Source organism: Somniosus microcephalus, chromosome 26 (assembly GCF_052327205.1).
Source record: "Somniosus microcephalus isolate GS21.2 chromosome 26, FLI_Smic_1.0, whole genome shotgun sequence".
Taxonomy (NCBI): domain Eukaryota; kingdom Metazoa; phylum Chordata; class Chondrichthyes; order Squaliformes; family Somniosidae; genus Somniosus; species Somniosus microcephalus.
In genome coordinates, this window is record NC_141012.1 from 3,761,060 (window position 1) to 3,786,395 (window position 25,336).

General features: G+C 56.1%; 1 protein-coding gene across 6 annotated transcripts in view; it reads right to left on the bottom strand.

The window, feature by feature from the left end:
- Positions 1–25,336, bottom strand: part of nectin1b (nectin cell adhesion molecule 1b) — a 630,230-nt gene that overhangs the window by 79,348 nt on the left and 525,546 nt on the right. For 5 of the 6 annotated variants that reach the window (XM_085967690.1, XM_085967688.1, XM_085967692.1 and 2 more), the window contains one exon: positions 3,877–3,987. The exons of the other annotated variant lie outside the window; for it this stretch is intronic. In XM_085967690.1, coding sequence (XP_085823816.1) covers positions 3,877–3,987 — 111 coding nt within the window. The remainder of the gene's footprint in view (positions 1–3,876; positions 3,988–25,336) is intronic. 6 annotated transcript variants of the gene reach the window in all.

A 25,336-nucleotide genomic window follows, 5' to 3' on the forward strand; every position in this document is an offset into this window, starting at 1 on the left:
CCGTGTCCTAACTGGCACCAAGTCCCGTTCACCCATCACTCCCTGTGCTCACTGCCCCGTGTCCTAACTGGCACCAAGTCCCGTTCACCCATCACTCCCTGTTGCTCGCTGTTGTACATTGGCTCCCGGTCCGGCAACGCCTCGATTTTAAAATTCTCATCCTTTATTCAAATCCCTCCATGGCCTCGCCCCCTCCCTATCTTTGTAATCTCCTCCAGCATCTCCGTCTCTCTTGCCTCCTTTAAGACATTCCTTAAAACCTACATCTCCTTTTGTGGCTCGGTGTCAAATTTTGCCCGATCTCGCTCCTGTGAAGCTCCTTGGGACGTTTTACTACATTAAAGGTGTTATATCAATGCAAGTTGTTGTTGTTTGCATCTTGTTGCATTGTGCAGCTTGTACAGTGCCTGGGAGCTACTGAGGTGGGGCTATTAAGGAAGGGGCAAAAAAAAAATAGCAGAGCACTTGGAAAACAGTGACAGGATCGGACAAAGTCAACATGGATTTACAAAGGGTAAATCGTGCTTGACTAATCTACTGGAATTTTTTGAGGATGTAACTGGTAAAATAGATAAGGGAGAACCAGTGGATGTGGTGTATTTGGACTTTCAGAAGGCTTTCGATAAGGTCCCGCATAAGAGATTAGCGTGTAAAGTTAAGGCACATGGGATTGGGGGCAAGGTACTGACTTGGATAGAGAACTGGTTGGCAGACAGAAAGCAAAGAGTTGGAATAAACGGGTCTTTTTCCGAGTGGCAGGCAGTGACTAGTGGGGTACCGCAGGGATCGGTCCTTGGACCCCAGCTATTCACAATATATATTAATGATCTAGACAAGGGAACTAGATGTAATATCTCCAAATTTGCAGACGACACAAAGCTGGGTGGGCGTGTGTGCTGTGAGGAGGATGCCGAGAAACTCCAGGATGATTTGGACAGGTTGGGTGATTGGGCAGAAGCATGGCAGATGCAATATAACGTGGATAAATGTGAGGTTATTCACTTTGGTAGCAAAAACAGGAAGGCAGGTTATTATCTGAATGGCAATAGATTGGGAGAAGGGGAAGTGCAATGAGACCTGGGTGTCATTGTGCACCAGTCGCTGAAGGTAAGCGTGCAGGTGCAGCAGGCGGTTAAGGCGGCAAATGGTATGTTGGCCTTCGTAGCGAGAGGGTTTGAGTACAGGAACAAGGATGTCTTGCTGCAGTTGTACAGGGCCTTGGTGAGACCACATCTTGAGTATTGTGTGCAGTTTTGGTCGCCTTATCTGAGGAAGGATGTTCTTGCCATGGAAGGAGTTCAGCGAAGATTCACCAGGCTGATACCTGGGATGGCAGGAATGACGTATGAGGAGAGATTGGGTCGATTGGGCTTGTACTCACTGGAGTTTAGAAGAATGAGAGGGGATCTCATTGAAACTTATAAAATTCTGACAGGACTGGACAGACTAGATGCAGGAAGAATGTTCCCGATGGCCGGGGAGTCCAGAACCAGGGGTCACAGTCTAAGGATAAGGGGTAGGCCATTTAGGACAGAAATGAGGAGGAATTTCTTCACCCAGAGAGTGGTGAACCTGTGGAATTCTCTACCACAGAAGGCAGTTGAGGCCAATTAATTAAATATATTCAAGAAGGAGTTGGATATATTTCTCAAGGCTAAAGGGATCAAGGGGTATGGGGAGAAAGCAGGGACCGGGTACTGAATTTGGATGATCAGCCATGATCGCATTGAATGGCAGAGCAGGCTTGAGGGGCCGAATGGCCTACTCCTGCTCCTATCTTCTATGTTTCTATGGCAAGAATTGTCTCCCTTTGTGAGGTGTATTGGTGTCTATGTGAGGAGGTTGCTGGGCCGGGCTGGCTTAGGGCAAGTTTCGACATGATGTCCATCACTCATCTACATTGGTTCATTGTGACACCTGCATAAGAAAAACAGGTTTCTAAAGTGGAGGGTTTGCTTTTGCCGGTGTCCATTACCTGCTCTGGGGAGACTGCTAGCCGTCTGAGAACATCTGCCCGCCTGTAATCAGGTCCCGATTCCTGCCCGGGGTCCAGTGACTCCAGTACCGCGGGATCTCCCTGACCCATGACCCCAAGTGGCCATTCATCAAGTGCCAGCTGCGACCCCCTCACCCGGATACCGAGTGCCGGCAGGGATTTGACGCCGTGGGTGTCACGGCGGAGCCTGCGGTGTCTGGTCCTCAGCAGCCGGAGGCCCTGGGCAGTGATCGGGGCCGGGACTAACCGAGTTCCCCCTTCCTTCCCAGGTGCACTGCGGCCAGATGCTGTCCCCCAACCTTAGAGCTGCCTGAGGTCATTGAACTCAGCACAGACCAGGGATTGAAGCTGGACCTGCTGGATGTGAAGCTCAGGACCACCCATATCATCAGGTGCTGTCACATTGCCTTGTGCTGGCCATCTTAACTGCACGTGGGAATGGATGGGTCAACACGGGCCATCGAGAGTTTGCCAGAAACGGGCTTTTGTTCCTCATTGGTTTTCTGTTCATGGCCCTCGTGCATCTCACTGCAAGAAATAAGAGAGCGCTCGGAGCTGACAATGTAACATCACCGTGTGACAGAACCTTCCTAATGATCTCATTAAACGTGGCTGCTGGCCAGGTCCTGTTTGTACCAGTGAAATGTAAACAACTATTAGCGTTCAGGACTTCATGTCGGAGGAGTGTCTGAATGTAATCAGGACATCTTCAGGGTCTGAAGGGTTTCTTCAGAGTGACCTTGGTCACAGCTAAATCACCAACTTGCTCCCCATTTGCTGACTACAGAGCGACAGAAACAGAGAGAGAGGGAGAGACAGAGCGAGAGAGAGAGCGAGAAAGAGAGAGACAGAGCGAGAGAGCGAGCGAGCGAGAGAGAGGGAGAGACAGAGCGAGAGAGACAGAGCGAGAGAGAGAGCGAGCGAGAGAGAGACAGAGCGAGAGAGCGAGAGAGCGAGCGAGCGAGCGAGAGAGAGAGGGAGAGACAGAGCGAGAGAGACAGAGCGAGAGAGAGAGAGAAAGAGAGAGAGAGAAACAGAGAGACAGACAGAGAGACAGAGTGAGAGAGAGTGAGAGAGACAGCGAGGCGACAGAGTGAGAGAGGCAGAGAGTGACAGAGTGAGAGAGAGAGACAGAGAGAGAGAGAGACAGAGAGAGAGAGAGAGAGAGAGAGCGAGACAGAGCGAGCGAGAGAGAGACAGAGCCAGACAGACAGAGAGACAGAGTGAGAGAGACAGAGATAGAGAGACAGAGCGAGAGAGAGAGAGACAGAGTGAGAGAGCGGCAGAGACAGAGAGAGACAGAGCAAGAGAGAGAGACAGAGAGCGACTAGGAAGAGTGAGAGGACAGGACAGAGAGAGACAGAAAGTAAGAGAGAGAGAGACAGAGCGAGAGAGACTGAGTGAAAGAAACAGATAAACGGAATCACCAGCAGCCCAGCGAATGAAGCGAGGTCGCAGCTTGTCAGGAATTTATCATTTGTAAACCACAAATTCTGCAAGCGGTTTGGCGATGGCGGCGAGTGTGCAGGTGATGATGGTGAGCGTGCGGTGATGGCGGCGAGCGTGCGGGTGATGGCGGCGAGCGTGCGGTGATGGCGGCAAGCGTGCGGTGATGGCGGTGAGCGTGCGGTGATGGCGGCGAGCGTGCGGTGATGGCGGCGAGCGTGCGGGTTTGCCATGATGGATGGATTGATGGATGGTGATCTGGGGAAGTCCTGAGCACGAATGATCGCCGTCACTGCTGCTCACAGTCCAGGGTTTCATCAGGCAGCAACCTAGAGCAGCAGGAAATGGCAGCGGCCACAAGTTGTTTGTAACTTTACAATGATGGGCTGGGAAATGGTAAATGATTGACGTTAGTGAGGAGTGGGGGGTCTCACCGATTTCTCGGAGTAGGGAGATGATTCTGGAGCGGCCATGTCGTAATACTGGGTCTGGAGCGGCATCTTCTGCACATCCTCTTCCTCCTTAGTGCTGTCCAGATGCACCACCTGCAGACAACGAGCGCCATGTTAGGAGAGAGAGAGAGAGAGAGAACTAACTGTAGATCAGTGAGTGGGGGAGCTCCTCACTGTCACAGTGACAGCATTAACGCCGCACTGAACGGCACTCAGTCCCAGCCCTGACCGACTGCACAGTGTGGCAGGAGCAGGACAATACTGTCACACATGTCCCTCTCCCACTCAGCGTCTGAGTGTTGTTGGGGGGGGGGTGATTGTGAGTGTGTGTGTGGGTGTGTGTGTGGGTGTGTCTGTGTGGGGGCTGTGTGTGGGTGTGTGTGGTGAGTGTGTGTGTGTCTGTGGTGAGTGTGTGTGTGTCTGTGGTGAGTGTGTGTGTGTCTGTGGTGAGTGTGTGTCTGTGTGTGTCTGTGGTGAGTGTGTGTGGTGAGTGTGTGTGTGTCTGTGGTGAGTGTGTGTGTCTGTGGTGAGTGTGTGTGGTGAGTGTGTGTGGTGAGTGTGTGTCTGTGGTGAGTGTGTGTGGGTGTGTGTGGTGAGTGTGTGTGGTGAGTGTGTGTGTGTCTGTGGTGAGTGTGTGTGGTGAGTGTGTGTGTGTCTGTGGTGAGTGTGTGTGGTGAGTGTGTGTGTGTCTGTGGTGAGTGTGTGTGGTGAGTGTGTGTGGTGAGTGTGTGTGGTGAGTGTGGTGAGTGTGTGTGGTGAGTGTGTGTGTGTCTGTGGTGAGTGTGTGTGTGTCTGTGGTGAGTGTCTGTGGTGAGTGTGTGGTGAGTGTGTGGTGAGTGTGTCTGGTGTGTGTGTGTGGTGAGTGTCTGTGGTGAGTGTGTGTGGTGAGTGTGTGTGGTGAGTGTGTGGTGAGTGTGTGTGTGTGGTGAGTGTGTGGTGAGTGTGTGTGGTGAGTGTGTGGTGAGTGTGTGTGGTGAGTGTGTGTGTGTCTGTGGTGAGTGTGTGTGTGTCTGTGGTGAGTGTCTGTGGTGAGTGTGTGTGGTGAGTGTGTGGTGAGTGTGTGGTGAGTGTGTGTGGTGAGTGTGTGGTGAGTGTGTGTGGTGAGTGTGTGGTGAGTGTGTGTGGTGAGTGTGTGTGGTGAGTGTGTGGTGAGTGTGTGTGGTGAGTGTGTGGTGAGTGTGTGGTGAGTATGTGGTGAGTGTGTGTGGTGAGTGTGTGGTGAGTGTGTGGTGAGTGTGTGTGGTGAGTGTGTGGTGAGTGTGTGTGGTGAGTGTGTGTGGTGAGTGTGTGGTGAGTGTGTGGTGAGTGTGTGTGGTGAGTGTGTGGTGAGTGTGTGTGGTGAGTGTGTGTGGTGAGTGTGTGGTGAGTGTGTGTGGTGAGTGTGTGGTGAGTGTGTGGTGAGTGTGTGTGGTGAGTGTGTGTGGTGAGTGTGTGTGGTGAGTGTGTGGTGAGTGTGTGGTGAGTGTGTGTGGTGAGTGTGTGTGGTGAGTGTGTGGTGAGTGTGTGTGGTGAGTGTGTGTGGTGAGTGTGTGGTGAGTGTGTGTGGTGAGTGTGTGTGGTGAGTGTGTGGTGAGTGTGTGGTGAGTGTGTGTGGTGAGTGTGTGGTGAGTGTGTCTGGTGAGTGTGTGTGGTGAGTGTGTGGTGAGTGTGTGTGGTGAGTGTGTGTGGTGAGTGTGTCTGGTGAGTGTGTGTGGTGAGTGTGTGGTGAGTGTGTGGTGAGAGTGTGTGGTGAGTGTGTGTGGTGAGTGTGTGTGGTGAGTGTGTGTGGTGAGTGTGTGTGGTGAGTGTGTGGTGAGAGTGTGTGGTGAGTGTGTGGTGAGTGTGTCTGGTGAGTGTGTGGTGAGTGTGTGGTGAGTGTGTCTGGTGAGTGTGTGGTGAGTGTGTGGTGAGTGTGTGTGGTGAGTGTGTGGTGAGTGTGTGGTGAGTGTGTCTGGTGAGTGTGTGGTGAGTGTGTGGTGAGTGTGTGTGGTGAGTGTGTGTGGTGAGTGTGTGGTGAGTGTGTGTGGTGAGTGTGTGGTGAGTGTGTGTGGTGAGTGTGTGTGGTGAGTGTGTGTGGTGAGTGTGTGGTGAGTGTGTGTGGTGAGTGTGTGGTGAGTGTGTGTGGTGAGTGTGTGGTGAGTGTGTGTGGTGAGTGTGTGGTGAGTGTGTGTGGTGAGTGTGTGTGGTGAGTGTGTGTGGTGAGTGTGTGGTGAGTGTGTGTGGTGAGTGTGTGGTGAGTGTGTGTGGTAACTGAGGGCAGGATCAGGCTTGGCTGTGATGCCTCCATCCTCAGCGTTGAATATCCTGCTGACCCTCATTGCCTGGACTCAACAACAATTTGCATTTATAGAGCGCTTAATCTTGGCAAAATGGCTAAGGTGCGTCACAGGAGTGTAATTTTTTTAAATGGCTATTGAGCCAAAGAATTTGGAGTGGTGACCAGAAGCTTGGTCAAAGAGATGGGTTTTAAGGAGGATCTTCACAGAATCACAGAATCACAGAAACCCCACAGTGCAGATAGAGGCCATTTCAGCCCATCGAGCCTGCACCGACACATATCCCACCCGATCCCCGTAACCCCTACACCAACACATATCCCACCCTATCCCCGTAACCCCACGTATTTAATCCCCCCTAACACTAAGGGTCAATTTATCATAGCCAATCAACCTAACCTGCACATCTTTGGACTGTGGGAGGAAACCGGAGCACCCGGAGAAAACCCACGCAAACACGGGGAGAATGTGCAAACTCCACACAGACAGTCACCCGAGGCCGGATTCGAACCCGGGTCCCTGGCGCTGTGAGGCAACAGTGCTAACCACTATGCCACCGTGCTGCCCTTACAAGAGGAGAGAGAGGGAATTCCAGTGCGTGAGGCCGAGGCGATTGGCACAAGAGTTTTGGATGAGCTAAAGATTTCTGGAGACTGGAAGATGGGAGGCCGGCCATGAGAAGAGTGGAATCGTCGAGTCTGGAGGTCACAAAGGGATGGGTGAGGGTTTCAGCAGCAGATGAGCTGAGGCAGCAGCGGAGTCGGGAGATGTTACAGAGGTGGAAATAGGCAGTCTTGGTGATGGCGAGGATATGGGATTGGAAGCACAGCTCAGGGTCAAATAGGGTCTCTGAGAGTGGCCAGGGAGGGGGATGGAATCAGCTGCTTGGGAACGGAGTTTGTGGCGGAGGCTGAAGACAATGGCTTTGGTCTTCCCAATGTTTAACATGAGGAAGTTGTGACTCATCCAGGACTGGAGCAGTCTGAGAACACAGAGGCAGTGGAGGAGCGGAGAGAGGTGGGGAGATGGGGAGAGGTGGTGGAGGGGTGGGGAGAGGTGGGTGGAGGGGTGGTGGAGGGGTGGGGAGAGGTGGGGAGAGGTGGGGGAGAGGTGGGGGAGAGGTGGGGAGAGGTGGGGAGAGGTGGGGAGAGGTGGTGGAGGGGTGGGGAGAGGTGGGGAGAGGTGGGGAGAGGTGGTGGAGGGGTGGAGAGGTGGTGGAAAGGTGCGGAGAGGTGGGGAGAGGTGGTGGAGGGGTGGGGAGAGGTGGTGGAGGGGTGGGGAGAGGTGGGGGAGAGGTGGTGGAGGGGTGGGGAGGGGTGGGGAGAGGTGGTGGAGGGGTGGGGAGGGTTGGGGAGGGGTGGTGGAGGGGTGGGGAGAGGTGGGGAGAGGTGGTGGAGGGGTGGGGAGAGGTGGGGAGGGGTGGGGAGAGGTGGGGAGAGGTGGTGGAGGGGTGGGGAGAGGTGGGGAGAGGTGGTGGAGGGGTGGGGAGAGGTGGGGAGAGGTGGGGAGGGGTGGTGAGAGGTGGGGAGAGGTGGTGGAGGGGTGGGGAGAGGTGGGGAGAGGTGGGGAGGGGTGGGGAGAGGTGGGGAGAGGTGGGGAGAGGTGGTGGAGGGGTGGGGAGAGGTGGTGGAGGGGTGGGGAGAGGTGGGGAGAGGTGGGGAGAGATGGGGAGAGGTGGGGAGAGGCGGTGGAGGGGTGGGGAGAGGTGGGGAGGGGTGGGGAGGGGTGGGGAGAGGTGGTGGAGGGGTGGGGAGAGGTGGGGAGGGGTGGGGAGAGGTGGGGAGAGGTGGTGGAGGGGTGGGGAGAGGTGGGGAGAGGTGGTGGAGAGGTGGGGAGAGGTGGGGAGGGGTGGGGAGAGGTGGGGAGGGGTGGGGAGGGGTGGGGAGAGGTGGGGAGAGGTGGTGGAGGGGTGGGGAGAGGTGGGGAGGGGTGGGGAGAGGTGGTGGAGGGGTGGAGAGGTGGGCGGAGGGCCAACATGTATACGAGGAAGAGGAGGGACCAAGAATAGATTCTTGTGGTAACGGTTTGGGAGCAGGAAGGGAAGCAATTACAGCAGATTCTCTGGCTACAGCTGGATAGGTAAGAGTGGAACCAGGTGAGGGAAATCGCACTGAGCTGAACAACAGAAGAGAGACATTGCAGAAGAGTGGTGTGGTCGACTGTGTGAAAGGCTGCAGAGAGGTTGAGGAGAACGTTAAGCGATAATACACCTTGGGTATAATCACGGAGGATATCACTGTGGTTGTGATTAAGGCTGTATCGATGCTTGGCAGGAGCAGGAACCTGACTGAAGAGCTCAAACATGGAGTTGACAAGCACGGTTTAGGGAGGGGACAACACGTTCAAGGACTTTGGTGAGGAATGGGAGATTGAAGATGGGCTCGTAGTTTGCAAGGACAGTGGGGTTGAGGGTGGGTTTTTTGAGGAGGGGTTGATAATGGTGGTTTTGAAAGGGGGGGGGGATGGGATCTGAGGAGAGGAAACCACACGAGGGGAATGGACAATATGTGGGGAGCTTCTGGTGCCCATGAACCTGGACTCAGTCAGTGCAGTCAGGAGAGGAGGGGAGATACCATAACACTCTGGCTCTGTGACTCTGCCAATACCTCACCATTACGGTCAGTGCGGTTCAACACAAACTTAAAACTCTGCAACATGCCTGAAAGATCTTGGTCATTCTTCAGCTTAACAATCCGAGACCAATGAACGCTTACATCTTAAACAAAGATTTCTGTCTTCCTCGCATCGGTGTTTCAGCTGCTAAAGTCGTGTCTGTAGTAACCCGAACTCTGGGACTCGCATTAAAAAAAAACAAAGGATTGAAAACTGCCAATCAGCTGCATCAGAAATGGGTTTCCAGCTATGTGAAGAATGCCCTTTGCCCAATCGCATCGTAAGAGAGTGGGGAATGTGAGAAATTAAACACCCGCTTCTTCAATCAATGCGGAGCAGATAGAGTGAACTGATCTTCAGAACCATAACTCCCTGGCCGGGAATGGATCTGAAAACGTTCCTACCCATCGAGATGGCAGCCTGCATGATATAAATTACCAAACCTCTGCCCAGTTAGTGAAGTACCACAACAGTATCCAAGTTATGATATTAGTAGCCAGTTAATACAGCGCCAACCCAGCAACCAACTATTACAATACCACACATGTTCCCAGTACCGCACCAACATCCAGTTACCACATGCCCAACTATTGAAGTACTACCAGAGCCCCTCCGACAGTGCGGCGCTACCTCAGTACCGCCCCTCCGACAGTGCGGCACTCCCTCAGTACTGCCCCTCCGACAGTGTGGCGCTCCCTCAGTACTGCCCCTCCGACAGTACAGTGCTCCCTCAGTACTGACCCTCCGACAGTGCAGCACTCCCTCAGTACTGCCCCTCCGACAGTGCAGTGCTCCCTCAGTACTGCCCCTCCGACAGTGCGGCGCTCCCTTACTACTGCCCCTCCGACAGTGCAGAGCTCCCTCAGCACTGCCCCTCCGACAGTGCAGTGCTCCCTCAACACTGCCCCTTCAACAGTGCGGCGCTCCCTCAGCACTGCACTGGGAAAGTGTCAGCCTGGATTTGGTGCTCAAGCCTCTGGAGTGGGACATGAACCCACAACCTTCTGACTCAGAGCGAGAGTGATACCCACCGAGCCACGGCTGACACTGTACAATTGTTTCTGCAAGATCACAGCCTGCTGAAGATCGGGTTAGTTCACAGATCCAACATTGCTGCATTTTTGCTTCCGGTCCCACCGTGAGTTAGTAACTGGTCAGGCCACAACTCCCATCCTCAGTATAACAACAGAAAATGCTGCAAAAACTCAGCAGGCATCCGTGGAGAGAGAAACAGAGTTAACATTTCAGGTCGATGACCTTTCGTCGGAACTGGAAAAAAGCAGGAAATGGAAAGCAAGTTTAGGGGCTGGGAAACAGGGGAGGGGATGAAAGAACAAAAGGGAAGGTCAGTGATAGGATAGAAAGCAGGATAGAATAAGAGACATTGAGAGACATTAAGAGATATTCAAGGCAAGAGGAGATGGTAATGGGCCAGGTTAAGGAACAAAGGATGGGTGAGGGCAGAAGTGCGGGAGATCTAGGGCCATGTCAACCACAGTAGAGGGGAATCCTCGGTTGCGGAAAAAGGAAGACATGTCGGAAGCACTGGTGTGGAAGGTGGCATCGTCGGAGCAGATGCGGCGGAGACGGAGAAACTGGGAGAATGGAATAGAGTCCTTACAGGAGGCGGGGTGGGAGGAAGTGTAGTCCAGGTAGCTGTGGGAGTCAGTGGGCTTGTAGTGAATGTTTGTCAATAACCTATCCCCAGAGGTGGAGACGGAGAAGTCGAGGAAGGGAAGGGAAGAGTTGGAGATGGACCATGTGAAGGTGAGGGAAGGGTGGAAATTGGAAGCAAAGTGAATTAAATTTTCTAGTTCAGGGCAAGAGCAGGAGACGGCACCGATACAGTCATCAATGTACTCGGGAGGGGACCCGAGTAGGACTGGAACAAAGAGTGTTCCACATATCCCACGAAAAGGCAGGCATAGCTAGGACCCATGTGGGTTCCCATAGCAACACCTTTGATTTGGAGGAAATAAGTGGAGTCAAAGGAGAAGTTGTTCAATGTGAGAACAAGTTCAGCCAGGCGGAGGAGGGTGGTGGTGGATGGGGACTGGTTGGGCCTCTGTTCAAGGAAGAAGCGGAGCGCCCCCAGGCCATCCTGGTGGGGGATGGAGGTGTAGAGGGATTGTACGTCCATGGTGAAAAGGAGGCGGTTGGGGCCAGGAAACTGTTAAAGTGGCGGAGAGCGTCAGAAGAGTCGCGGATGTAGGTGGGAAGAGACTGGACAAGGGGAGAAAAAATAGAGTCGAGATGGGAAGAGATAAGTTCCGTGGGGCAAGAACAGGCTGAAACGATGGGTCTACCAGGGCAGTCCTGTTTGTGGATCTTGGGAAGGAGGTAGAAGCGGGCTGTGCGGGGTTGGGGAACTATGAGGTTGGCGGCCGTGGGGGAAAGATCTCCAGAGGAGATGAGGTCAGTGACAATCTTGGAAACAGTGGCTTGATGTTCAGTAGTGGGGTCATGGTCCAGGTGGAGGTAGGAGGAGGTGTCGGAGAGTTGGCGTTCAGCTTCCGCTAGGTAGAGGTCGGTTTGCCAAACAACAACAGCACCACCCTTGTCAGTGGGTTTAATGACAATGTCGGGGTTGGATCTGAGAGAATGGAGTGCTGCAAGTTCAGAGGGAGGTAGGTTGGAGTGAGTGAGGGGAGCAGAGAAATGGAGACGGCCGATGCCATGGCGGCAGTTAGCGATGAAAAGATCTAGAGAGGGTAAGAGGCCAGGGGGAGGGGTCCAGGTAGAACGGGAATTCTGAAAGCGGGAGAAAGGGTCAGACGTGTGGGGGGAAAAACTCCTGGCCAAAGAAGTGGGCACGGAGGCGAAGGCGGCGGAAAAAGAGCTCAGCATCGTGCCGAGCTCGAAATTCATTGAGGTGGGGGCGTAAGGGGATGAAGCTCAGGCCTTTGCTGAGGACTGATCGTTCGGGGTCAGAGAGTGGAAGGTCAGAGGGGATAGTGAAAACACGGCAGGGGGTGAGATTGGGAGAAGGGATGGGGTCAGAGGAAAGTGAAGGGGAAGAAGGTTCCGGAGGGGCGTTGGTGTTCAAGAGTTGATGAAGCTTGCGATCTGGTAACTTGAATCAAACACTCACACCACAAATGAAATACAAAGCTGGCTGTTGCTTCACTGTGCCTTCGGAGTCAGCTTGATCAGTGTGCTACCATGGCAACAGCACTGACCGGGGCGAGGGGGAGATTTCCTTTGTGTGCTCACTTTAGTGACACTGTAAACTCATTCTTTATGGGTAAGTTTATGATTTCGGATGCAAATCACACCCGAGGGAAATCAAATGTTTTTCGCACAATAGATAACAGCTCATTTATAGTATTTGAGAGGGGAATTAATGACTCCGGGAATGCAAATGGCTCCGAGACTGATTGTTCCTTATTTTCTTTAATGCATCAAAGTCGAGTGAGATGAGTTCGAGCGTTCGCTCCGCAATGGCTCGGAGGATATGTGCACCGCCTGTTGTGGTACTCATCAATCAAGAGGACCTCGGTTTGATTCCTGGCTGTGCGGAGTTAGAATCATGGAATGAAGTAAAATCTTACAGCACAGAGGAGGCCATTCGGCCCATCGTGTCTGTGCTGGCTCGCTGACAGACAGTGCTGTCCAATTTAGTTCCATGCCCCAACTTGCTGCCGATAACCCTGCAAGTCAGTTCTCCTCAAGGACTTGTCCAATTGCCTTTTGAATCTCATTCCACCAACTTTGCAGGCAGTGCGTTCCAGATCCTAACGGCCCACTGCGTGAAAGAACTTCTCCTCATTCACCGTTAGTTCTTTTGCCAATTATTTTTAATCTTGGACCTCTGGTCACCGACCCACTTGCCAGAGGAAACAGTTTCTCCCTACTCGCTCCATCAAAATCCCTCATCATTTTGAACACCTTTATTAGGTCTCCCCTTAACCTTCCATGCTCTAAGAGAACAAGCCCAGCTTCTCCAGTCTCTCCACGTATCTGAAGTTCCTCATCCCTGGTACCATTCTGGTCAATCTGCTCTGCACCCTCTCCAGGGCCTCGGCCTGTTTCCTAAAGTGCGGTGCCCAGAATTGGACGCAATACTCCTGCTGGGGCCCAACTAGTTAGCTGATCTTATCTAGGTCGGCAGCTGAGGCAATCCCATTAGTTTTGGCGCTCCTGGGCTAAGGAGTGGGGGAAAAAACAGCTCGGGTTCCCACTGCTGAGCACCATCCTGCTGGAATATACACTCGTACCTCCAGACTCGATTATTCCAACGCTCTCCTGGCCGACCTCCCATCTTTCACCCTCCGTAAACTTCAGCTCATTCAAAACTCTGCTGCCCCGTGTCCTAACTCGCACCAAGTCCCGTTCACCCATCACGCCCTGTGCTCACTGCCCCGTGTCCTAACTCGCACCAAGTCCCGTTCACCCATCACCCCCTGTGCTCACTGCCCCGTGTCCTAACTCGCACCAAGTCCCGTTCACCCATCACCCCCTGTGCTCACTGCCCCGTGTCCTAACTCGCACCAAGTCCTGTTCACCCATCACCCCCTGTGCTCACTGCCCCGTGTCCTAACTCGCACCAAGTCCCGTTCACCCATCACCCCCTGTGCTCGCTGCCCCGTGTCCTAACTCGCACCAAGTCCCGTTCACCCATCGCCCCCTGTGCTCGCCGACCTACATTGGCTCCCGGTCCGGCAACGCCTCGATTTTAAAATTCTCATCCTCGTGTTCCAATCCCTCCGTGGCCTTGTCCCTTCCCATCTCTGTAGCCTCCTCCAGCCCTTCAACCCCTTGAGATCTCTGCGCTCCAGTAATTCTGGCCTCTTGCGCATTCCCGATTTCCATCGCTCCACCATTGGTGGCCGTGCCTTCAGCTGCCTGGGCCCTGAACTCTGGAATTCCCTCCCTAAACCTCTCCGCCTCTCTTTCCTCCTTTAAGACGCTCCTTAGAACCTACCTCTTTGACCAAGCTTTTGGTCACCTGTCCTAATATCTCCTTATGTGGCTCGGTGTCAAACTTTGTCTGATAATCGCTCCTGTGAAGCGCCTTGGGAGGTTTTACTGCATTATAGGCTCTATATAAATACACGTTGTTGTTATGGATGTCAGGAGAGGACATGATTGGGCTGTGGTGCCTCCCATTGTTGAGTAGCCACGAGGAATAACCACTTGGGTGAGCTACCAAATGGCAACAAGAGAATAGAAGAGGAAGTAAACCATTAAGAACATAAGAAATAGAAGCAGGAATAGGCCACTTGGCCCCTCGAGCCTGCTCCGCCATTCAATAAGATCATGACTGACCTTGGGCTCAAAGCCACTTCCCTGCCCGCTCCCCATCATCCTTCACTCCCTTATCTTGCAAAAATTTGTCTATCTCCACCTTAAATGTATTTAATGTCCCAGCCTCCACAGCTCTCTGGGGCAGAGAATTCCACAGATTTACGACCCTCTGAGAGAAGAAATTCCTCCTCATCTCAGTTCTAAAAGGGCGACCCTTTATTCTGAAACTATGCCGAGTTCTAGATTTCCCCACGAGGGGAAACATCCTCTCTGCATCGACCCTGTCGAGCCCCCTCAGTATCTTATATGTTTCAATAAGATCACCTCTCATTCTTCTAAATTCCAATGAGTATAGGCCCAGCCTGCTCAACCTTTCCTCATAAGTCAACCCCCTCATCTCTGGAATTAACCGAGTGAATCGTCTCTGAACTGCCTTTGTTGTAAGTACGACAGCTGTGGAGCAGTCTCCAGTGACTGAGTCATTGATTGCAGGCCAAGGAATCTAATCAACAGCTATTGTAATTCCCCACCTCGATTTTAAACGAGATACTTAATAGGAATTGGCTACAATTGAGGCCCGTAATTTAATTATGCGTAGAGCAGCAATTATACGTCACAGCCACAATGCTACCACACGAGACGCTCAGCCTGGACGTGAGCTGCTGGCTCTCTCTCTCTCTACTATAAGCAGCACCTCTCCAAGGCTCCGCCGCACCTCCACACAAAAGATTGATGCAACTGCATCGAATTCAGCTTGCAAAAATTTCACTCTGAAAATCCCATGACCCTTTATTATCCCGTGTCTCAGCGTCTGTGCCAGTCACTGAATTACTGACTAGCGCTGAAACCAGGGAAATCTGCTGCCAATAAAACAAATTACCCACAGCCACAAGTGTGAGGAAAGATGTTACTTTTAAGTAATAGATTTGAAGAAGTTAAGTGACTCCTGATCGATCAGTCACTGCAGACAGAGCAGAGAGTCCTTGCTGTGAGAGAGGATGCGGTGTGCGAGGATGTGGTGTGCGAGGTGTGACGGGGTTTTGGTGTGCAAGGTGTGAGGGGTATGCGGTGTACGAGGTGCGAGAGGGGGTGTGGTGTGCGAGGTGTGACGGGGATGTGGTGTGCGAGGTGTGAGAGGGGATGTGGTGTGCGAGGTGTGACGGGGATGTGGTGTGCGAGGTGTGAGAGGGGATGTGGTGTGCGAGGTGTGAGAGGGGATGTGGTGTGCGAGGTGTGAGGGGATGTGGTGTGCGAGGTGTGACGGGGATGTGGTGTGCGAGGTGTGAGAGGGGATGTGGTGTGCGAGATGTGAGGGGATGTGGTGTGCGAGATGTGAGGGAGATGTGGTGTGCGAGGTGTGAGAGGGGATGTGGTGTGCGAGGTGTGACGGGGATGTGGTGTGCGAGGTGTGAGGGGGGTGTGGTGTGCGAGGTGTGAGAGGGGATGTGGTGTGCGAGGTGTGAGAGGGGATGTGGTGTGCGAGGTGTGAGAGGGGATGTGGTGTGCGAGGTGTGACGGGGATGTGGTGTGCGAGGTGTGAGGGGGGTGCGGTGTGCGAGGTGTGACGGGGATGTGGTGTGCGAGGTGTGAGAGGGGATGTGGTGTGCGAGGTGTGAGAGGGGGTGCGGTGTGCGAGGTGTGAGGGGGATGTGGTGTGCGAGGTGTGACGGGGATGTGGTGTGCGAGGTGTGAGGGGGATGTGGTGTGCGAGGTGTGAGGGGGATGTGGTGTGCGAGGTGTGAGGGGATGTGGTGTGCGAGGTGTGAGGGGGTGTGGTGTGCGAGGTGTGAGAGGGGATGTGGTGTGCGAGGTGTGAGGGGGATGTGGTGTGCGAGGTGTGAGAGGGGACGTGGTGTGCGAGGTGTGAGAGGGGACGTGGTGTGCGAGGTGTGAGAGGGGATGTGGTGTGCGAGGTGTGACGGGGATGTGGTGTGCGAGGTGTGAGAGGGGATGTGGTGTGCGAAGTGTGACGGGGATGTGGTGTGCGAGGTGTGAGAGGGGATGTGGTGTGCGAGGTGTGAGAGGGGATGTGGTGTGCGAGGTGTGACGGGGATGTGGTGTGCGAGGTGTGAGGGGATGTGGTGTGCGAGGTGTGAGAGGGGATGTGGTGTGCGAGGTGTGAGAGGGGATGTGGTGTGCGAGGTGTGAGGGGGATGTGGATTGCGAGGTGTGACGGGGATGTGGTGTGCGAGGTGTGACGGGGATGTGGTGTGCGAGGTGTGACGGGGATGTGGTGTGCGAAGTGTGAGGGGGATGTGGTGTGCGAGGTGTGACGGGGATGTGGTGTGCGAGGCGTGAGGGGGATGTGGTGTGCGAGGCGTGAGGGGATGTGGTGTGCGAGGTGTGACGGGGATGTGGTGTGCGAGGTGTGAGAGGGGATGTGGTGTGCGAAGTGTGAGAGGGGATGTGGTGTGCGAGGTGTGAGGGGGATGTGGTGTGCGAGGTGTGACGGGGATGTGTGCGAGGTGTGAGGGGGATGTGGTGTGCGAGGTGTGAGAGGGGATGTGGTGTGCGAAGTGTGAGAGGGGATGTGGTGTGCGAGGTGTGAGGGGGATGTGGTGTGCGAGGTGTGACGGGGATGTGGTGTGCGAGGTGTGAGAGGGGATGTGGTGTGCGAGGTGTGAGAGGATATGTGGTGTGCGAAGTGTGACGGGGATGTGGTGTGCGAGGTGTGAGGGGGATGTAGTGTGCGAGGTGTGAGGGGGATGTGGTGTGTGAGGTGTGAGAGGGGACGTGGTGTGCGAGGTGTGAGAGGGGATGTGGTGTGCGAGGTGTGAGAGGGGATGTGGTGTGCGAGGTGTGGAGGGGATGTGGTGTGCGAGGTGTGACGGGGATGTGGTGTGCGAGGTGTGACGGGGATGTGGTGTGCGAGGTGTGAGAGGGGACGTGGTGTGCGAGGTGTGAGAGGGGATGTGGTGTGCGAGGTGTGAGAGGGGATGTGGTGTGCGAGGTGTGAGGGGATGTGGTGTGCGAAGTGTGACGGGGATGTGGTGTGCGAGGTGTGACGGGGATGTGGTGTGCGAGGTGTGAGGGGATGTGGTGTGCGAGGTGTGACGGGGATGTGGTGTGCGAGGTGTGAGAGGATATGTGGTGTGCGAAGTGTGAGGGGGATGTGGTGTGCGAGGTGTGACGGGGATGTGGTGTGCGAGGTGTGACGGGGATGTGGTGTGCGAGGTGTGAGAGGGGATGTGGTGTGCGAAGTATGGGAGGGGATGTGGTGTGCGAGGTGTGAGGGGGATGTGGTGTGCGAGGTGTGAGAGGGATGTGGTGTGCGAGGTGTGAGAGGGGATGTGGTGTGCGAGGTGTGACGGGGATGTGGTGTGCGAGGTGTGACGGGGATGTGGTGTGCGAGGTGTGAGAGGGGACGTGGTGTGCGAGGTGTGAGAGGGGATGTGGTGTGCGAGGTGTGAGAGGGGATGTGGTGTGCGAGGTGTGAGAGGGGATGTGGTGTGCGAGGTGTGAGGGGGATGTGGTGTGCGAGGTGTGAGAGGGGATGTGGTGTGCGAGGTGTGACGGGGATATGGTGTGCGAGGTGTGAGAGGGGGTGTGGTGTGCGAGGTGTGACGGGGATGTGGTGTGCGAGGTGTGAGAGGGGATGTGGTGTGCGAGGTGTGAGAGGGGATGTGGTGTGCGAGGTGTGAGAGGGGATGTGGTGTGCGAGGTGTGACGGGGATATGGTGTGCGAGGTGTGAGAGGGGGTGTGGTGTGCGAGGTGTGACGGGGATGTGGTGTGCGAGGTGTGAGAGGGGATGTGGTGTGCGAGGTGTGAGAGGGGATGTGGTGTGCGAGGTGTGAGAGGGGATGTGGTGTGCGAGGTGTGACGGGGATGTGGTGTGCGAGGTGTGACGGGGATGTGGTGTGCGAGGTGTGACGGGGATGTGGTGTGCGAGGTGTGAGGGGATGTGGTGTGCGAGGTGTGAGGGGGATGTGGTGTGCGAGGTGTGAGGGGATGTGGTGTGCGAGGTGTGAGGGGGAGGTGGTGTGCGAGGTGTGACGGGGATGTGGTGTGCGAGGTGTGACGGGGATGTGGTGTGCGAGGTGTGACGGGGATGTGGTGTGCGAGGTGTGAGAGGGGATGTGGTGTGCGAGGTGTGAGGGAGATGTGGTGTGCAAGGTGTGAGAGGGGATGTGGTGTGCGAGGTGTGACGGGGATGTGGTGTGCGAGGTGTGAGGGGATGTGGTGTGCGAGGTGTGACGGGGATGTGGTGTGCGAGGTGTGAGGGGGATGTGGTGTGCGAGGTGTGACGGGGATGTGGTGTGCGAGGTGTGAGGGGATGTGGTGTGTGAGGTGTGACGGGGATGTGGTGTGCGAGGTGTGAGAGGGGATGTGGTGTGCGAGGTGTGACGGGGATGTGGTGTGCGAGGTGTGAGAGGGGATGTGGTGTGCGAGGTGTGAGGGGGATGTGGTGTGCGAGGTGTGAGAGGGGATGTGATGTGCGAGGTGGTGTGGTGTGCGAGGTGTGAGAGGGGATGTGGTGTGCGAGGTGTGAGGGGGATGTGGTGTGCGAGGTGTGGAGGGGATGTGGTGTGCGAGGTGTGAGGGGGATGTGGTGTGCGAGGTGTGACGGGGATGTGGTGTGCGAGGTGTGGCGGGGATGTGGTGTGCGAGGTGTGAGAGGGGATGTGGTGTGCGAGGTGTGAGGGGGATGTGGTGTGCGAGGTGTGGCAGGGATGTGGTGTGTGAGGTGTGGCGGGGATGTGGTGTGCGAGGTGTGAGGGGGATGTGGTGTGCGAGGTGTGAGGGGGATGTGGTGTGCGAGGTGTGACGGGGATGTGGTGTGCGAGGTGTGAGAGGGGATATGGTGTGCGAGGTGTGAGGGGGATGTGGTGTGCGAGGTGTGAGAGGGGATGTGGTGTGTGAGGTGTGAGAGGGGATGTGGTGTGCGAGGTGTGAGGGGGATGTGGTGTGCGAGGTGTGAGAGGGGATGTGGTGTGCGAGGTGTGAGGGGGATGTGGTGTGCGAGGTGTGACGGGATGTGGTGTGCGAGGTGTGCCGGGGATGTGGTGTGCGAGGTGTGACGGGGATGTGGTGTGCGAGGTGTGAGAGGGGATGTGGTGTGCGAGGTCTGCGAGGGGACGTGGTGTGCGAGGTGTGAGGGGACATGGTGTGCGAGGTGTGACGGGGATGTGGTGTGCGAGGTGTGACGGGGATGTGGTGTGCGAGGTGTGAGAGGGGATGTGGTGTGCGAGGTGTGAGGGGATGTGGTGTGCGAGGTGTGAGAGGGGATGTGGTGTGCGAGGTGTGAGGGGGATGTGGTGTGCGAGGTGTGAGGGGGATGTGGTGTGCGAGGTGTGACGGGGATGTGGTGTGCGAGGTGTGAGGGGATGTGGTGTGCGAGGTGTGAGAGGGGATGTGGTGTGCGAGGTGTGACGGGGATGTGGTGTGCGAGGTGTGAGAGGGGATGTGGTGTGCGAGGTGTGACGGGGATGTGGTGTGCGAGGTGTGAGGGGATGTGGTGTGCGAGGTGTGAGAGGGGATGTGGTGTGCGAGGTGTGACGGGGATGTGGTGTGCGAGGTGTGAGGGGATGTGGTGTGCGAGGTGTGAGAGGGGATGTGGTGTGCGAGGTGTGAGGGGATGTGGTGTGCGAGGTGTGAGAGGGGATGTGGTGTGCGAGGTCTGAAAGGGGATGTGGTGTGCGAGGTGTGACGGGGATGTGGTGTGCGAGGTGTGACGGGGATGTGGTGTGCGAGGTGTGAGGGGATGTGGTGTGCGAGGTCTGAAAGGGGATGTGGTGTGCGAGGTGTGAGAGGGGATGTGGTGTGCGAGGTGTGACGGGGATGTGGTGTGCGAGGTGTGAGAGGGGATGTGGTGTGCGAGGTGTGAGCGGGGATGTGGTGTGCGAGGTGTGATGGGGATGTGGTGTGCGAGGTGTGAGGGGATGTGGTGTGCGAGGTGTGAGGGGGATGTGGTGTGTGAGGTGTGACGGGGATGTGGTGTGCGAGGTGTGAGAGGGGATGTGGTGTGCGAGGTGTGACGGGGATGTGGTGTGCGAGGTGTGACGGGGATGTGGTGTGCGAGGTGTGAGGGGATGTGGTGTGCGAGGTGTGAGGGGGGTGTGGTGTGCGAGGTGTGAGGGGATGTGGTGTGCAAGGTGTGAGAGGGGATGTGGTGTGCGAGGTGTGATGGGGATATAGTGTGCGAGGTGTGAGGGGGTGTGTTGTGCGAGGTGTGACGGGGATGTGGTGTGCGAGGTGTGATGGGATGTGGTGTTCGAGGTGTGAGAGGGGATGTGGTGTGCGAGGTGTGAGGGGATGTGGTGTGCGAGGTGTGAGAGGGGGTGCGGTGTGCGAGGTGTGAGAGGGGGTGTGGTGTGCGAGGTGTGAGGGGGATGTGGTGTGCGAGGTGTGAGAGGGGCTGTGGTGTGCGACGTGTGACGGGGATGTGGTGTGCGAGGTGTGAGGGGATGTGGTGTGCGAGGTGTGACGGGGATGTGGTGTGCGAGGTGTGAGGGGATGTGGTGTGCGAGGTGTGACGGGGATGTGGTGTGCGAGGTGTGACGAGGATGTGGTGTGCGAGGTGTGAGGGGATGTGGTGTGCGAGGTGTGACGGGGATGTGGTGTGCGAGGTGTGACGGGGATGTGGTGTGCGAGGTGTGAGAGGGGATGTGGTGTGCGAGGTGTGAGGGGGGTGTGGTGTGCGAGGTGTGAGAGGAGGTGTGGTGTGCGAGGTGTGAGAGGGGGTGCGGTGTGCGAGGTGTGAGGGGGGTGTGGTGTGCGAGGTGTGAGGGGATGTGGTGTGCGAGGTGTGACGGGGGTGTGGTGTGCGAGGTGTGAGAGGGGATGTGGTGTGCGAGGTGTGACGGGGATGTGGTGTGCGAGGTGTGAGGGGATGTGGTGTGCGAGGTGTGACGGGGATGTGGTGTGCGAGGTGTGACGGGGATGTGGTGTGCGAGGTGTGAGGGGATGTGGTGTGCGAGGTGTGAGAGGGGATGTGGTGTGCGAGGTGTGAGAGGGGATGTGGTGTGCGAGGTGTGAGAGGGGATGTGGTGTGCGAGGTGTGACGGGGATATAGTGTGCGAGGTGTGACGGGGATGTGGTGTGCGAGGTGTGAGAGGGGATGTGGTGTGCGAGGTGTGAGAGGGGATGTGGTGTGCGAGGTGTGACGGGGATGTGGTGTGCGAGGTGTGAGGGGATGTGGTGTGCGAGGTGTGACGGGGATGTGGTGTGCGAGGTGTGAGAGGGGATGTGGTGTGCGAAGTGTGACGGGGATGTGGTGTGCGAGGTGTGAGAGGGGGTGTGGTGTGCGAGGTGTGAGAGGGGATGTGGTGTGCGAGGTGTGAGAGGGGATGTGGTGTGTGAGGTGTGAGAGGGGATGTGGTGTGCGAGGTGTGAGGGGGGTGTGGTGTGCGAGGTGTGAGAGGGGATGTGGTGTGCGAGGTGTGAGAGGGGATGTGGTGTGCGAGGTGTGAGGGGGTGTGGTGTGCGAGGTGTGAGAGGGGATGTGGTGTGCGAGGTGTGAGAGGGGATGTGGTGTGCGAGGTGTGAGGGGATGTGGTGTGCGAGGTGTGACGGGGATGTGGTGTGCGAGGTGTGAGAGGGGATGTGGTGTGCGAAGTGTGACGGGGATGTGGTGTGCGAGGTGTGAGAGGGGGTGTGGTGTGCGAGGTGTGACGGGGATGTGGTGTGCGAGGTGTGAGGGGGGTGTGGTGTGCGAGGTGTGAGAGGGGATGTGGTGTGCGAGGTGTGACGGGGATGTGGTGTGCGAAGTGTGACGGGGATGTGGTGTGCGAGGTGTGACGGGGATGTGGTGTGCGAGGTGTGAGGGGGGTGTGGTGTGCGAGGTGTGAGAGGGGATGTGGTGTGCGAAGTGTGACGGGGATGTGGTGTGCGAGGTGTGAGAGGGGGTGTGGTGTGCGAGGTGTGACGGGGATGTGGTGTGCGAGGTGTGAGGGGGATGTGGTGTGCGAGGTGTGAGAGGGGGTGTGGTGTGTGAGGGGGATGTGGTGTGCGAGGTGTGACGGGACGTGGTGTGCGAGGTGTGACGGGGATGTGGTGTGCGAGGTGTGAGAGGACACACTCTGAGCTTCTGAGACTAGGAGCTGCTAAATCTCATCTCTCTTGACCCTCCAATGCCCTGCTCCATATTTTAACTCGTCTCCTCAAGTCCTACAAACTGTGTCTCTGCTCCCAGTTGTGGATGATCTCAAACTATGAAACAGTTGCTTCATTTCACTTTGAAATGCAATAATAATCTGAAAAAAAGCCTGAATGCACATTCCTGCAGAATCCCCCTGTGGACGGACTCGACTTCATTGAACCAGAGAGCCCTGGAAGATCTACACTGGCTCCCGGTCCGGCAATGCCTTGATTTTAAAATTCTCATCCTTGTTTTCAAATTCCTCCATGGCCTCACCCCTCCCTATCTCTGCAACCTCCTTCAGCCCCACAACCTCTGAGATCTCTGCGCTCCTCCAATTCTGGCCCCTTACGCATCCCTGATTATAATCGCTCCACCATTGGCGGCCGTGCCTTCAGCTGCCTGGACCCTAAGCTCTGGAATTCCCTCCCTAAACCTCTCCGCCTCTCTCCTCCTTTAAGACGCTGCTTAAAACCTACCTCTTTGAGCAAGCTTTTGGTCACCTATCCTAATATCTCCTTATGTGGCTCGGTGTCAAATTTTGTTTGATAATCGCTCCTGTGAAGCACCTTGGGATGTTTTACGATGTTAAATGCGCTATCTAAATGCGAGTTGTTGTTTAAATAGAGAGCAAGCATTGCCCCCCAGTTACCCATCAGCCTTGCTGGGGCTCATTGGTGCAAAGTCCCTCTGGAGCCAATCATCTGGGTCCCCGAAGCTGCCTTTGTGAGTGGGTGAAGCGGCAGCAGCTCTCTGATCAGTCCAACAGTTCAGTGTCTAGTTGGAAGCTGCGTGGAGTTTTGCAAAGGCTCAGTGGCTGAAATACTGATCCACACAGACCGGGAGGCCTCTCACTGTCGGTGAGAAGCGGATTCACAGCCACTGGGAAGAGTGAACCCTCACCCTCGCGCAGAGCCAGACTCCAAACTGTCAGCACAATTGAGAGCTACACTGGCAGTGGGGTGAAGGACGCTCACTGATAGAATCTTCAACACGGATCAATACAGTGGCTGTGCGATTTCCAACTACACGGATTTCAGTGAAATAACAAGTCATTTTGTCCAGTATATGAGGTACAGTTAGTCCTTGTCAAGACTCTGCACTTGAGATGCACGCAGAGCGAATGAAACAGCTGCTTTCTCAAATGGAACATGTTTCCTTATTTACGACTCTCTCTCTCTCTCTCTCTCTCACGCAAATCAATTTTCCTGACACAGAAAGTAATATGTTTCGCCCGGTCCCTGCAGAGTCTATCCCTTTGTTTACCTTCTCGAGCACACAAAGTGCCTCCCACTGCCAGCCCTCCGACAAAGGCCCAACATTTGACCCCACTTGATCTTCCATTCCCAGCTGTCGGCTGGGAGAGGTTGCAGCTGCTCATGCTCCACCACAGAGGTGTGGGGACAGAGTAACTGACAGCGTGAGGCTGGCCGTTACAGCCCAGGAACATCTCAGCAGGAAGGGCGAGAACAACCGACAAAACATCACCACCCGTTCCTGTGCTCCAAGTGCCTCCTTGTACAGCGACACCGGGAGAGCGGCCAGACGCCGGGGGAGCAGCCAGACTCCGGGGGAGCGGCCAGACGCCGGGGGAGCGGCCAGACTCCGGGGGAGCGGCCAGACGCCGGGGGAGCGGCCAGACGCCGGGGGAGCGGCCAGACACTGGGGGAATGCCTGATCCTCCCAGCTCAGGAGCAGAGGGTAAAATAACAAGCCTTCGGTGCAGGTTGGTGAAGGTAGCTGTGTGAGAGCGTGGTGCGGTGGAGTTGGCCTCTCCCCCTCGGGCGTGGGTGATACTTCACATGGCCCTCAGTGAGCGCCCCGGGCCGCCACCCGCCCCCCACATACACCCTGCCCGAGACGTACCCTATCACCACACTCAAAACTCTCAGCACTGCCAGTGATCTAGTGCTTCATAAAATGAAACTGAAATCAGACACGCACATCCAGAGGCACCCTCCCAAAACACCTGCCAACACAAAGAACTCACCGCTGATGGAAAAAAATTGAATTTCTATAGCACCTTTCATGACCACAGGTTGTCCCAAAGTGCTTCACAGCCAATGAAGTACTTTAAGTGTAGTCACTGTTGTAATGTAGGAAACGCAGCAGCCAATTGGCTCCCACAAACAGCAATGTGACAATGACCAGATCATCATGTTTCAGGTGTAGCTTGAGGGATAAATATTGGCCCCGGGACACCAGGGAGAACGCTCCCACTCTTTTTGGAATAATGCTATTGGATCTTTTACGTCCACCTGAGAGGGCAAAAAGGGCTTCGGTTTAACATCTCAAATGAAAGACGGCACCTCCGACAGTGCGGCGCTCCCTCAGTACTGCCCCTCCGACAGTGCGGCGCTCCCTCAGTACTGCCCCTCCGACAGTGCGGCGCTCCCTCAGTACTGCCCCTCCGACAGTGCGGCGCTCCCTCAGTACTGCCCCTCCGACAGTGCGGCGCTCCCTCAGTACTGCCCCTCCGACAGTGCGGCGCTCCCTCAGTACTGCCCCTCCGACAGTGCGGCGCTCCCTCAGTACTGCCCCTCCGACAGTGCGGCGCACCCTCAGTACTGCCCCTCCGACAGTGCGGCGCTCCCTCAGTACTGCCCCTCCGACAGTGCGGCGCTCCCTCAGTACCGCCCCTCCGACAGTGCGGCACACCCTCAGTACTGCCCCTCCGACAATGCAGCGCTCCCTCAGTACTGACCCTCCCGACAGTGCGGCGCTCCCTCAGTACTGCTCCTCCGACAGTGCGGCGCTCCCTCAGTACTGCCCCTCCGACAGTGCGGCGCTCCCTCAGTACTGCCCCTCCGACAGTGCGGCGCTCCCTCAGTACTGCCCCTCCGACAGTGCGGCGCTCCCTCAGTACTGCCCCTCCGACAGTGCGGCGCTCCCTCAGTACTGCCCCTCCGACAGTGCGGCGCTCCCTCAGTACTGCCCCTCCGACAGTGCGGCGCACCCTCAGTACTGCCCCTCCGACAGTGCGGCGCTCCCTCAGTACTGCCCCTCCGACAGTGCGGCGCTCCCTCAGTACCGCCCCTCCGACAGTGCGGCACACCCTCAGTACTGCCCCTCCGACAATGCAGCGCTCCCTCAGTACTGACCCTCCCGACAGTGCGGCGCTCCCTCAGTACTGCTCCTCCGACAGTGCGGCGCTCCCTCAGTACTGCTCCTCCGACAGTGCAGCGCTCCCTCAGTACTGCCCCTCCGACAGTGCGGTGCTCCCTCAGTACTGCCCCTCCGACAGTGCAG